Consider the following 15347-nt stretch of genomic DNA (forward strand, 5'->3'; position numbering starts at 1 on the left):
ACAGACACCCCAGCATCATGGCGAATGCCTGGCACGTGGCATCCTGAGCTTCCTTTTCAGTTTGGTGGATTAGCTCCCCTTAGACTAGACACCGCTGCCAAAGAAAACAAGCACGAAGAAAACCAAGATGATTTCTTGGGGCTGATGTAACCTGTTCTGACCTGCAAAAGACCCCCCCTCCCCAGCCTCCCCACCGTAATAGTCATAGTACATGGGTTGAAGGGCCGCCTCCGAAGATCTGCCCGATTCCCGGAGACCCTTTTCCCTAAAGTCTAGCTCATCTCTAGTGCTGTTCCTCAGCTGTGAAGTCATAGTGGAACTACTTTGTTCTTGGAAGGAGGTTTGGGACCGTCTGGTGTGGCTCACTTCAGAATGTGTGCTCCTGTGGCCCACTTCAGAATGTGTGCTCCATGTCACGGCAGCGTGCTCTTCGAAAGAGGGATGAGGTATAAAATTGTCCCAGTGTTGGAGTGAGAACAGGGGATGGTCATCCCTGGTAGTCATGGACATGATCCAGTCGCTGTAATCTTCCACTCTGGTGTATATAAAGATGCCTGGGCATGTATCTCCACCTTGGGTCAGGATTCCTCTCAGGATCCACAGATCCAACTGCTGTAGCTGGCACATCATGGGGCTTCCTGCTTCCCCCTGCGACAAAGGACAGAAGGCTTCAGGTCTTAGAAAAACATGTTTTCTTTTTTTAATAGATTCTTGTGCTGTTTGTTCTAGAAATGTTTTACACGGGTTCTCCCTAGAAATAGGGCAGATTGTAGGATACTATTTCAAATCTAGACAGCCACCACCATGAATTCCAACATGATTTTCCTTTTATAATGCAAATTATTTGTGGACTCCTACGACTGCCTGAAGTTTCCTGGTTCATACTGCATTTTCTTGTCCTTTTCATGTCCCCAGTACTTTGACTATTTCTTCCCTCTTTGGGCTTCTCATTCCTCAAATATTGGTATTACTTACTCTCCTTTCTGGCTTGAATGCATGCTGTTCCTCTTCTCCTCCCTAGCTTGCTCCCATCTTTCACCTAAGCTGCTCCTTTCCACCTGAAGTCCCAAAGGGAATGTCTAGAGAGTGGGAGCAGAGCCCCCAGGGAATGCCCACTGGGCTAGCCTCCCAGATTTCCCCACCCTAGCCAAGTAACGAGGTTCTCTCTGAGTCCAAGTAGGGACACAGTAAATGCCTCTAACATATGCAAAGCACCTAGCATGGTACCGCACACAGGATGCACTCTCTATCATCTTGATGTCTATAAAAGGCCACCAGTTTTTCCACAAAAAAAGTTGAGAAAAATGGGAAAAGCAACAAGACCATTACTGGGTATGATTTACCTTACTTGTCCCACCCACTCCCCACTCCAGGCCTCCTCTTAAAGGAATGTCCCACACCCACCTCTAGCCCATGGTCCATCTCAGGTCTGTGAAGAGGGCTGTCCTCCAATGGCTACTCAGCCAAATTGGACCAGTGAGGCCTGCCTGGCTGGAAGAGCAGGCAGTGAAATGTTGCTCTCACTGTCTGAACGCAGGCAGACCCCGAGTGTCTGACAAAAGGAGCAGATTCATCCAGGAGAAGCAGAGAGGCAGAAGAGCGGCCACTGCGGCCCTTTCCCAGGGTGAGGCCAGGGTGTTTGGTCTGTTTGGGGTATCCTCCTTCAATAAGCCTCCCTTTTCCTGAGGAAGTCACTCCAGAAGAGAGGTGAGAGTGAAGAGAAGAAAGAGCAACTCTGCAGGAAGGGCGTATCTGTACAGCCCTCGTATGGGGGGGAGGCAAGGGCTTTTCACAGAAGAAAACCCCGATATCTGACATTCACCAGCACTAGAGGAGAGTAGATTCCACACAGGCTGGTTTCAGTGATTCCTCTCCTACAGACCTGCTCAGATATATCTGCATGTGGAGTTTGGCACCGATTTTCAGTCCATTTAAAAATCTGTGACTTAGACATGCTTAATCATGCCACATTGAACATGGTAACTGGTTTGTTCATTCAGCAGATTTGTGTTGAGCCATCTGCCCGAATCCCAAGGCATGCCCTCGTGGAGGTTCCCATGCAGGGAGGAGGAGCCTCCAGGCCCACCTGGACGTACCCAAGGCTCAGTCTCAGGATTCAGGTTCTACTTTATCATTCTTACCAAGCAGACGGCTTCGGTTTCCCGTTGTGTGTGACTGCCGCATCCTGTTTTCTGGAGTAGGTGTAAGGGACACAGGTCAATGTCTTTCACGGAGATTCTCCTCAGGATACTCATTGTCATGTGATTTCCTGTCTGGACCATGCAACAGAGAGCCCAAGAATTATTAAGAAGAAGGCAGTCCCCTGTGCAGCTGCAACTCACATATCCAAATGACAACAGGTAGATGTGCCCATAAATCCCTTTTCTTTCTAGAAACCAGAACCTATGTCTAAGTTTTTGTCATTGTTCTGGACTCGAATGTGTAAACAGGCAGAGAACAATGCACCCTTCCTCCACATCTAGAGAATGTCTATTCCCTTGTTTCTTTTCCAGGGATGGCTGGGCAATCAGCTCTAGTCTAGGGAATAATATCCCCACCCCCACTCCCTACCCCCCATAACCTTGTGCACATCTCAGGCTGTCCACTACCTCTGTACTTCCAGTTTGGGTATAGGCCTAGAGGAAAAAGGACCCATGCAATATAGAGATTCCATGATTGGGTGAGGGTTTCAGCACAACTCCAGAACTTCAAATAGCCTGAATTATTAAAATAAGCCCTAGAACAGTTCATCTGAGTCACCCCACTGCCAGCACACACACAGCCTCCTCTAGGAGAAGGATTGCATTAACTGCAGACGTGGGATTCCATCCTGACACCCAGCAGTTCTGCAAGGCTGGTGGCTTATGCAGCTTTCTGTCCAGGAAGCAGATGGACTGGACCAGGTCGTCAAAATGCATGGCCGAGTCTGTCCTCAGGAGGGCTATGTTATTGCTCATTGAGTGGTTATCAAAGTCCTCGTGGATGATGATGGTATCGACTGGATACTCTGTGTGAGCAATATTTCTGTGATCCATGTTAGCTATACCAACAATAACTATGGCAGACTTCCTGGAGAGAGAGGAAGAAAGAGAACATTGAGAAGCTAAGGCAACCAGGAGCTTCACATTTCCTGTTTCCTTACTTCCCAGCCTGGAATGGGTATCCTACTCATCTTCCCTGGGCTTGCTTATTTATTTATTTATTTACTGGGGGTACTGGGAATTGAACTCAGGGGTACTTGACCACTGAGTCATATCCCTGGCCCTATTTTGTATTTTCTTTAGAAGCAGGGTCTCACTGAGTTGCTTGGCAAGCCTCGCTTTTGCTGAGGCTGGCTTTGAACTCAAGATCCTCCTTGTCTCAGCCTCCTGAGCCTCTGTGTGTGCGCCACCATGCCTGGCCCCTGGGCTTATTTTTACTCACTCCTTTAGATCAGTCTCCAGGAAATATTTTCCTAATCCCTAGGCTTGTGTCTTCCCTTGGGAGCCTGAAGGATCTTTTATTTCATGCCCTTTGTTCCAACACCTTGTTACAAATGTTAAACTTTCTATGAATGTTTTTAAAAAGCCTCCTGCTTTTAGCACTTGACACTTTAAAAACAAGCTTCTTTCCAATCTGATACTTTGTAAATACACTTTGGAGAAGTTCTGGTTTTACTAATGATGGAGTTAAGTTTAAGTTAAGGTGACAAGAAGTCCCTGGCTATCCAGATGAAGAAAAGTGAAGTCATTCTAAATTGGGTCATATCACTTATTGTCTAACTCAGAGAAGCTGTGATAAGAGAGGAGGGGCTAACAGCAGGAATCTGAGATAGCAGGTCTCAACCAGACTCCTCCCAGGTGGACAAGACCGAGTGGTCACTCTACCCAGAGGGAGAAAATAGGGCGACCTCAGACTTCTCTATAGCTAAATTCAGTTCTAGAAACCAGAGGGGGTGGGTGGGACGAAGCCTTTAAAATCTTCAAAAAGAAAGAAGTCAAGAGCCATGAAATCTGTCCTTCGGTGATCATCCAAGTTCAATATGAAAAAACATCAATGAAATGAAGGGAACACCAACACACATATGTAATCCATTAAATCTGGACGATAAAAGAGGAGAAAAGAAGTGAAAAGATAGAAATCCTGGCATTGGCCACTGCAGAGTCTAGAAAGAACTGTCCAGAAAGAAGCAGAGGATTGGGGGTCTTGCATGAAATTATAGATCTAAGCTAAAGAAGATTTTCATTCTGAAAAGCAGAATGAAGAAACAAGTTTTTCAGCAGAGACATCTAAAGCAAAAGAAAGGTCATATAGTGAAAAGAAAAACAAGAAATAAAAACAGAAAATGCAACCTGAAACAAGAACAAGAAGCAGCAGTCAAGCATTAATTAAGGCGACAAAAGGCTCTTAGAGACGACAAAGAATTCAGTCTATGGCAAAGTAACACAGTGCCCAAGTTAAAAAAAAAAAAATCACAGGAAATAAGAGGAGAAACAGACTTGTTCTCAGTAGGAGATTTCAACTCACTTCTATCAGTCTAGTACACTGATCAGGTAGATCTCCTCTTCCCATTTTTTTTAAAGTAATGAATTATACATCAAAGACAGAGAATGAACTTTTGGGAAAAATATTAGCATATTCCACATATAGCAGACTATAAGACAACCTCAGCAAGTGGCTAAATAACTCGCCATGCAGCATAACTCGAATAATGTTAGGAAAAAACTAACAAAGGACCCTAGCATCTGGATATTTTAAAACTCTGTCTTTAATAAAACACTTGAGTCAAAGTGAAACTCAAAACCAGAACTCAAAACTCAAAACCAGGACTAAGTGATAGAGAATAGCAACAATGAAAACTCTAACGGAAAAGCAGAACTTCCGAACTTCAGTGCAGGACTCGTTGGCAAGAGCAGTGGAGATTATATAAAGGCATGTCTTTTTTAATTCTTTCTACACCTAGGTTATTCATACTACACTATATTTGCATGTGTGTGAAATAATGTTTGTACAAGTCTACTGCAGCATTTTTGGTACTTGTCAAAGTTGGAACAATTCCAATTCCCATTTTTTGGGGGGGATGGGGTTACCGCAGATTGAACTCAGGGACACTTGACCATTGAGCCACATCCCCAGCCCTATTTTGTATTTTATTTAGAGACAGGGTCTCACTGAGTTGCTGAGTGCCTCACTTTTATTGAGGCTGGCTTTGAACTCGAGATCCTCCTGCCTCAGCCTCTTGAGCCCCTGGGATTCCAGACAGGCACCACCACACCTGGCTTAAATTTCCATTCTTAATGGACTGTGTAATTATGCTATATCCACAATGGGCTATTGTACAGCTGGCAAAAAGGTCACAAAATATGCAAATATGATTCTTATCTATAAGATAAATTCTCCAAAATTATCGAGTGAAAAAAGTTAAGAGAGGAATAAGGTAGATGGTGTGCTCGTAGCTGTATTGGGGGATGTTGTGGAATGAACTGTGTTCCCCTGCCCCTCCCCCCCCAAATTCATAGGTTGAAACCCTGACCACCAATGGGACTGTATTTAGAGATACAGCCACTGAGAGGGTCATTGACATTAAAGAGGCAGGTCTCTAATTCAATAGGACACTAGAGATAGACACTAGGGATGTCCACATAGAGAGAAAAGGCCACATGAGGGCACAGCTGGAAAGCGGTCATCAACAAGCCAAGGAGAGGGGACTCAGGAGAAACCAAATCTGCCAACACCCGAACTATGACAAATTTCTTTTGCTACCCCTAGCAAATTGATACAAATTTTAGCCCTGGAGTGCCACTGTAAGAAAGTGGCTTTGAACTGGGTTCTACAATTGCCAGTCGCCAGGGTGCCTCTGCGCTGGGGACTTGTGAGTGGCGACCGAAGAGCAAAGTGGCTTCTGCTCCGTTCTCTACAGGCAGGACATGCATTCTGATTTTACTATAGTCACAGAGGCACCGACTTTTTTATTTTTGGCTGGAGATACCAGGGATTGAACTCAGGGGCGCTGGACCACTGAGCCACATCCCCAGATGTGGCAGAGCAGGCGGTGAACTGGGAGCCAGCCCCCCTGGTGATGGGCATCTACCCTGCCCTGCAAGGTGTCTCTGGACTGAGTAGGGAACAGCCACCCCGCGACCCCACTCGGGCCTCGCGCGCCCCAAGGCAGAGGTACTGGCCTGTTTTGAAAGGCGGATGCGATGGTGAGGATCCAGAACTCACTGAGAATGCAGCCGAACGCCAGGTGGGTGTACTGCAAGTCCTGTATCGACACCACCCAGGGGAACTGTGTGCTGGTGACCAGGTCCTCCTCGGAAAGGTCCCTAAGTGGGGACTTCTGGAGGCCGCAACCTGCAGAGGGAGTTCGGACCTTACTGTGGGGCAAGGGGTTGGTGGCCGCCTACAGGGCCACCAGCCCTGGGACCCTTCTCAAGCCGGCTCTCCGTCTTGCTCATCATGATTCTACCATCCTGTTTCTTTTCTTTCCTTCTCTTAGGTGGTCTTCCACATTAAAGATGCTTGGTGGCATCTTTGCACCGAAACATCACATCCGACATTGATGCTAATGCTCATTTATTGAGCACTCAGCCCTACACGCTCAGGCAATACCTGAGCTCTTCTGAATACGTCACCCATTCCCAAAGTGTCCTCTGGGACCTGGGGAGTCAAGATGCTTTTCTTCCAGGTTAAAACTATGATTTGCTTTTCTTACTCTCCTTCTGTGACTACGGTAGGTGGAGTTTTCCAGAGGCTTCATGATGTCATCCCTCGGATGGCCAATAGTGTGTGTAAATTTGTGTGTTCTTGTGTTTTAAGTTTTTCCTATTTAAATTTTTAATATGGTAGATATAGCTCCATAAAACAAAAAGTCTTTGGACATTACCGATAATTTTTCAGAGTGTTAAAGGGTCCTGAGAAAAATTTGGTAATTGCCTGTATTCCCTACTTCACAGGATCCCCCCAACAACCCTGAAGGTTGGGCGTTGCCACTCTCAGCTCCTGGGTGAGAAAATCAAGGGTGAGGGTGACTAAGCACTTGTCAGTTTACACAGCTGGTAAAGTATGGGGCCATTCCAGACGAATCCAGACTCCAACATCTCAACCTCAAGGTTTATGTTCCAGCCACAGTTTGTATCCTTGAATCCACCCTTGCTCTCTCCCAGCAAGCTGTGCGTCTCTCCCTGCTGCTGGGTCTGTTTTACTTGGAATATATCCCTAGGGTCTAACATGGTGCCTGGCACTTAGCAATTGCTCAGTAAGTTACCTAGTTCATGAGCAAAAGGGCTCTGACCTCTTGTCTTTGGGGGGCTAAAAGGTTCTGGCCACTGGGGGTTGTCTGTGTCCCCCACCAGTCCTGCTTAGCGTCTGCCTTTCAATTATTGAATTGGACAATTTCTTGGATAGCCTGGACTTTGTTTCCAGTGAGATTTAAATGTTGATTAATGGTTTAGAAATAATTTTTTAATATTTATTTATTTTTTTTAGTTTTCGGCGGACACAACATCTTTGTTTTTGTATGTGGTGCTGAGGATCGAACCCGGGCCGCACGCATGCCAGGCGAGCGCGCTACCACTTGAGCCACATCCCCAGCCCCTGATTAATGGTTTAAATAGTATACTCCCCTACTAGTACTGGGTCGGTCCAGTGTGGTCCTGTCTTGCCCTGAATTTTTTTTTTTTTAAAGTTCTCTACATATGGAGTCATGGAGCTTTAGGATGTCAGAAAAGGAAGACTCTTAAGATTGATCCAGGGGCTGAGGCAGTGGCTCAGTGGTAGATCACTTGCCCAACATGTGTGAAGCACTGGGTTCGATTCTCTGCACCACCTTTAAATAAATAAAATAAAGGTCCAGTGACAACTAAAAAATATTTTTAAAAAATTGATCCAGTTTGGAAGGAGTACCTCACAAATCAGTACAATTTTTATGTGACAGTTAAAGAAAATTAAAAATAAAACATATTTGAGACAGGAAGGAGGGAGGGAGAAAAAGAGGGAGGGGAAAAAGAAAGGGAAGGGAATGGACGTCCTCAAAGCCCCAGGTGGGGTCAGCTGAGCCCCCCGACTTTGTCGCACCCTGGGTTACAAGACGGCAGTTCCAGGGGCTATTTTGCTCTCCGCTGCCCTGTGTCTTCCTTCCCCAGTCAACATGTCTTGTCTGAGGAGCCCCACCCCCTGTCTACTTTTTGGACCCAGAATGCCCCTAAGCAGAGGTGGGTGCAGAGAGTGTCTGTCCTGGCCATACATTACATTTGCCAGAATCCTGAGCACTGCATTTACTCTGGGTAGTTTCTCAGGAGAGATTCTAACGTGTGTTTAGGAAGGACCTGAACGCAGAGTCCAAAGTCAAATCGGCCTCTGAGGCAGCTGTGAGAACGTGGGGGAGCCACTTCACTTTTCTGAGTCTCCATTTCCTCTTTTGAAACATGGGGCAGGGTCCAGGACCTGCACACGTCTTAGAGGTGTAGTGAAGATCACACAAGGTGCTTTGCAGACGTATCCCTAGGACAGATAATGCTCAACCTCAGGGCAGAATGGACAACTGTATTTTTAAAAATCCAAACGATTGCTTTGGTTGCTCTTTGTAAATCCAGATCTGCAAGCACCAACACTTACTTCTAAATCAGTGGCCTTGGGTCACAGGTGTCACATGATGAACACCCCCAGACTGTATGAATTATACTATTGGTGACTGCACTTACAGCCATGCATTCCCCAGCACAAAGCCCTGCCAGGTGTGGGCACAGGCCGATGAGTGATGGCCATGTGGAGATCTGTGACTCGAGGGAGTGGCCTGGAGTATACAGAAGAGGAGCCATGAATTCTGCCGTGAAGTCTGGGAGGTGACCTTTCCTGTCAGCGCCAGAGACAGAGTTTCCAAATCATGATACCATGGGTTACTTGTCACCTACAATATAGTATCATTAAAAGACCACAGAGGACCTCTCTATTATGGGACATCATGTGATCAAATATCTCATTAAGGGACCCTTAGAGATTTTACTGGAACAATAACTAGGCTCACTGTTAGCAAGATGGTATCAGTAAAGCCACAAAGTGCTTCAGGAACCACCAAAGGTAGGATTCCTTATCTATAGTCTGATTTTTTGTTGGGACATTGGCAATCTTTAGAGTCCAGGCATTGATCAATCCCTCCTAACCCAGGTGCCTTGTGCGTGTGATGGCTTGTGCCTTTCCAAAGCTCTAGTTGGCCTGCTCAGTTGACCTCACTGACCCTTGGGAAGCCAAGTTGTCATGAGATCGGATGCAGAGATAAAATGTCTTTCTGGGTCACTCAGCTGTGTTTTCCAGGCATCTCCTTGTCTCCTTGGGGCTGCAAGGAGGCGGTGGAGGTGGAGGAGACTGAGGCAGGCGGAGGGCCCCGGCATGTGCGTGAGGGTGGATGCTGTCCTGTCTCCCATCTTTCCCAGGAAGACAGGGCCCAGCCAGCTGTGGTGGCTGCAGGGTGGGGCCAGTCCTGATGTGGTGGGCTTAGTGGTCAGCCGGCCCCTGTCTGCCTGCCCTTTTGCGGGTTGGAACTCTTAGTCCTAAAGATCCTGGAGATCAGGCGAGGAGGGGATTGCAGCTGCCACAGTTGCCACCTGAGGCTCTGGCAGGCTGCAGGCCACCTACAGCAGAAGGAGCAGCCCCACATTAGGTGGTTACAGTTGGCAGAGGGCAGGGTCGGGGACAGGCCTCCCGCTGACTCTCTGCCTGGCATCTCTCTCTGCAGCCTAAGGCTTATTTTCCTACCCTGAGGAGTAGCCCTGGGATTGGGCTTCTGAAGCCACTTTCCTGCATCCACATCCCACAGTTCATGGGGATGCCTGGTTCCTGCTGTCAGAGCAAAGTGCTGCGTCAGCTCCCTGAGTCCCTCCCTGGACACTGAGGACCACTTCACTTCCTGGCCCAGGTGGGGTCAGCTGAGCCCCCCGACTTTGTTGCACCCTGGGTTACAAGACAGCAGTCCCAGGGGCTATTTTGCTCTCCGCTGCCCTCCTTCCCCAGTCACTCACCGGGCCACTCACCGGCAGAGGATTGGAACAGGCAGAGCAGCACCAGCAGCACCCCTCTCATCTCTGCCATCCCCAGAGAGGACCACAGCGGACACCATGGGCAGCTGGGGAGACAGGAGATTCAGCGACTGCACATCCTGGCATACACACCCGGGGTCTTCCTCACCCCCCACAAAGGGGTGAGTGTCAGGGACCCTCGAAACCAACCTGTCACATCCCTAGTGCTTGGTTCTGTGCAGTAAAGGGGCACGATGTCCAGCTAGCAGCTCGTAAGATGGCTCAAGGAGAGAAGGCAGCCCACTTTTTTACAGTTTTCTTCTCAATGCAGCCTGGACCCCTGGACGTCCTAGAGAGTTAGGTCTCTGAAAAGGGTTTGTTTTGCCTCATGGAATTCAACCCTTGCGATAACTCTGTATCCATAAAATGCTGCTGAGAGAAAAAGCAGGCTTTGGGTGGAAGCCCACCCAAGGCTCAGATCTCTCCTATGATTTGGCCCCTCTATTCACCTCTGCAGGATTAAGTCATGCTGGGATTTCTTTTCACTAGCAACAGCCAGTACCTTTCCAAAGTTGCAGCCCCAGCATCTAGCTCATTCATTCACACAACCACCCAGGGAGATAGACCCCCTCATGATCCTCATTTTACAGATTCACACAGTGACACTCAGAGACATTGAGAAGCCAGCCCAAGGTCACACATCTCCCAAGCTGTGGACCTGAAATTTGATCTCAGGACCGCCTGAATCCAGGCTCCTGGGTTCTTCGTGTCATTCCACATCTCCAGGCCAGCACCCTTGCTTCAAACAATGCATGATGCCCTAAGAAACCCGGGTACACCGTTCTAAGTCACCTTGTTCTCCTCATGACACCGGATGTTCCTGGTCCTCAGGATGGTCTTCAGAGTTCTTCCATGAACTGCTCTCACTAAAGAAGAAATGAATTCACTCTGGCGGCCTTACACAGCAGAGCTCAACAGAGGAGTTTGTTCTACTACCTCGGGAAGAATGTTCCATTGTGTCATTGTGGTTACCATGGTGCCTCCAAGCAAACATCTGGATGTGGGAACTCAGGAAGACCTAGGAAGAAAAGCTTCTTGACATCTAACCTCATCAGGCGCTGCCCAGATCTGGCTGGGGAGACATCTCTTTCGAGATCACAGAGTTCTCACTGGTGGTAGCCTGGGTCTGTCTTTGCCCCCAGTACCCACCCTGTAGCTACCCAAGTCTGTCAGACTGCTGGACTGAGGAAGCCCACAAATGGGGTAGGTTGGAGGTTTCCAGTTCCTTCAGCATCCTATATCCAGTCAGCCCAGTTTCCTTTAGCTCAGTGGGCTCAAGCCAAGCAGTAGACCTGCTGGGCTAAGACATGGGGCCAGTTGGAATCTGTGCTTCAGCCATTTATGAGCAACTTTGGTTTCAGCACAAATGCCAGGACTCAAGGAAAGTGTCGACAGCATGGGGATAAGATTTCACCTGGTGAGCCACAGAGGCTCACAAGCACCTGGCACCAGCACTCAGAAGAAGATGTACTGTATGGGTAATGATGCCTGGAGGGAGACAAAATGGCGGGATGGGAAGGGAAGCCCCAGTCAGAAGGGGGCTGCTGTCTCCTGGCCCTGGTGGTCCTCTGGATGCCCTGTACACCTGCACCTATCACCATTAACCCCAGGCGGGAATGACTTCTGCTGGGAGAACAGAATGGGAAACATGGGCAGTGGGAAAAGTGGAAGTTGGCTTACTCCATTTACTTACCTTCTATTTACTCCCCATTGAAGGTCTCAAAGAACTTTCATGAACGTTTTCTCATTCACAATCCAAGACACCAGGGAAGGATGAAGGTTAAGCTTTACAGATAGAACATGGTGATCCAGAGTGTGGAAGTCACTTCCCTAGAGTCACAAACGTAGAGACAGACAAGAACAGGACCAAACAAGGTCCTTATAACTCCAGGGTGGTGAGCCATCTCCGAGTCTGGGTTTGTCAGTCTGGGCCACATGATGTCTTTATAAGGGACAGAAGCAGAAATGGTAAGTGGATCAAATCCATGGGCTGCTTTTAAGTCACTGCACCCTGAAAGTCAAATTATAATCAACAGTCATAGGGACTGACTGATAATGAACACTTATACCATGTTTGCTGTGTCTATTAATGTAAATTTTAGTGCAGTGAAAAGTTTAATGTAAATTGAATTCCAATGAAAACTTTAGATTGTAAGTTACTCAATTTAAAAGGAATATTTGTAAATTTTCTTTATGTCACTAAACTTTCCATTCTTTTTTTTTTTTTTTTTTTTTTTTTGGTACAGGGGATTGTTGAACCCAAGGTACTTTATCACCAGCCTTTTTTTTTTTTTTAATTTTAATTTTGAGACAGGGTCTCACTAAGTTGCTTAGGGCTTTGCTAAATTGCTAAGGCTGGCCTTGAACTTGTGATCCTTCTGCCCTAGCCTCGTAAGTCACTGGGATTATAGACGTGCACCACCATGCCTGGCACCAATTTCTCACCATTAAATTCTATACACCACTAAACTTACAACAGAAATGCTAGAAAACGTTATTATCATCTTGTACTTACTGAAAGTTTCCTCTTCTCTCTTTCTCCTGCTCCTGAGAGAGAATGCATTTCTTATTCCATTTCTCCTTAATAGGTTTATCTACATGATGTAATGCCTAAACTCTGTATTAAGCACATGTGCAAGAGTTTCTCTGGGGTAAAGTCCCCCATATCAGTTAGGATCCTTGGCATCTTATTTAAGAAACCCTTTAGTAGCTGAACATTTGAGAGATCAGTTCCACTTTGCCTTCTCAAAACTTTATAGTTCTCCACAGTAAGTCCTCTGTCTGGATTTTTTTTTTTTTTTTTGAGGTGCACAGTGTGGATCCATTTCTCACTGGATGCCCAGTTGAGCCAGCATTATATGTGTTTACAGGTCTCCAGTGAGACTTATATATATATCAAAGTTCCATTTATCCCTGGGTTTGTGTCCAAGATCACTCTCCTATTATATTGGTCATTTGTCTTTTGCCCTGTGCAAATTCCACACAATCTAAAATATTACAGCCTTTTATGTCTTAATATCCTACCTAATTATTTTTCTTTAGCAGTATCTTGAATATTCTTGGCACTTTGTACTTTTATATAATTTAGAAACAACTTGGCAACTTACACACATACACAAATGAAATCTTGGATTTCATTTGGATTAGAATTGCATTGCATTTATATATCAGTTTGTGGATAGATTAACATCTTTACAATATTGAATCCTTTTATCCATAAATACAAAATATCTATCACTTAACTAGGTCTCCTTTAAGATTTTTCAATAAAATTTTATGATTTTTCCACATAGACCTGGTACATCTTTTGATAGAATTGATGCCTAGATATCTTATACTTTTTGGTTTCAATCAAATGATGTCTTCTCTTACTATTATGCTTTAAAACCATTTTTACTATTTGAATTTTATACTAATCTATAGTAAATTTATCATAAAAGATCTTATTTAGATTATTTTGGGTTTTCCACATAAATAATCATATCACTTGCAAATAATGAAAATTTTGTTTCTTCCTTTTCAATTGTTATGCCTTTCATTTCTTGTCTTATTGCTTTGGCTAAGACCTTTAGTACAAAGCTGAATAGAATTAGCAATAGAGGGCATCGTTACCAAACTCATGGTCAAAGGAAAGGCTTCTAACTCTTCCCCATTTAAAATAACATATGATAGAAGTTGTTAAGTAGATTTACTTAATTAGGCTAAGGAATAACCCTTTTATTTCTAAATTTGACTTTGTTTTAATAAAAATCTGAGGCTGAATTTTTTCATGACTTTTTGGCATTTATTGAGATAATGATATGCTTTTTCTTCTTTAATTTTCTAATGTGATTAATGAAGTTCATGGACATTCTCAAATTAAACCACTCTTGAGTTTCAGAGATTAATAGTTTCTCTTTTGAAACACTATTACTCATCAATGTTTCAAATAGAATTTTTGGTGAGCATCTTTATGAGTTATACTGGCAGCGGATTTTCCTTTCATGTACTCTTCATGTACTCTTCTTCTTAGTTAAACTGGCTTCATGGAATTAGCTAGGGAGATAGAAATGACATGTTCACTGAAATTTTGCAGAATTAATTTTAAAACTCTCTAGGTCTGGTATTTGCTTTGTGTGGAGATTTCTAACTATGACTCATTTTTTTAATTCCTCCAGGACTACAATGACTATTTATCTTTATTTGTTCTTTATCTCTGGCTCCTTTTAAGAACTTTTGGTACACTATGACTTCACTATAAGTTGAAGCATGAATCCCTTTTCATTTGTTCTGTTCAGGATACACATGTTTCCTAGATTTGTGTGTTTATATTTTCTTATAGGTTCTGGTTGTTGTCTTTTCAAATAATGCCTCTTCTTTAGGCTCTCTATTCTTTATTTCTGGGGTTCCAAATAGGTATATGCTAGACTTTCTCATTTTATTCTTCAAATCTCTTGTCTTTTCATATTTTTATCTTTTTATCACTCTGTGTTGTGTTCTGGGTGATTCTTGTGATGTACTTTCCAGTGTATTAATTCTCTTTTTCATCCATCTTTAATTTTCTGTCCAACCACCTTCTGGAGGTGTTTTTTGTTTGTTTGGTGCATTTGTTTTGTTTTAATTCAACAAAGAAACTTTTTTCTTTTTGTTATTTCTAGAAGATTCATTTTTAAATTCTCTATTTCTGATTATATTTCCTGGGGTCTTATGTTCCTTATTACATCCTTCATCAAACACTTCATATATACATATATCTGTTCTCTATTTGGATTCTGACAGTTCCAAGGTCAGCTCTCTGAGAGGTGGAGGGATTCTAAAATAGTTTTTTTGTTTTGTCTCCTACCTGGCACACACAGGTGGCTCCTTGTACCTTCAAAATACTTGCTACTTTTTTCCTCTTGCTCTATATGGGTGCCCTAAGGGTCTAAACTGAACGCACTTTCTCCCAGAGAGAATTTGCTCCTGCTTCTGCTGGCCCCAGAGGGCACCACTAACCAGGGCCTGTGGCTTGGCTTCCTGCTCTCTCCACTGGTTTGTTTTCACAGCTGGGCTGCTGAGAACACCTGCCCTAAGGCAACCCTTCCTCTCCCAGCTGGTGCAGCTCTGACCTCAGCTCACTTTTCTTGGAATCTTCTCCTGGGGATTGTGAGATTAAAGATAACTCAAAGGGGTGTCCCCTGTGCTGTGTTGCATGAGAGGCCTTCTCAGGCCACCTGGTCTGCAGTGATGCTCCAAGTTAAAAGGGGCTGAGCTTTGCAACCCACCATGTGCTGGAAGATGGACTAATGGCTTCCCGGTGGAGTGAAATGTAACTTC

General features: G+C 45.0%; 1 protein-coding gene across 1 annotated transcript; it reads right to left on the minus strand.

Annotated features, from left to right (window-relative positions):
- Positions 1–84: 84 nt before the first annotated feature.
- Positions 85–10093, minus strand: PRSS54 (serine protease 54; the record flags this gene model as incomplete). The annotated part of the gene is given in 6 exon segments (XM_081274727.1): positions 85–648; positions 2142–2273; positions 2811–3065; positions 6158–6333; positions 10008–10056; positions 10058–10093. Coding segments are annotated over 6 exon segments (1212 nt in total).
- Between the last annotated feature and the right edge of the window lie 5254 nt (positions 10094–15347).

The sequence above is a fragment of the Spermophilus citellus genome (genome assembly GCF_964194105.1).
Source record: "Spermophilus citellus genome assembly, chromosome: 18".
NCBI classification, from domain to species: Eukaryota; Metazoa; Chordata; class Mammalia; order Rodentia; family Sciuridae; genus Spermophilus; species Spermophilus citellus.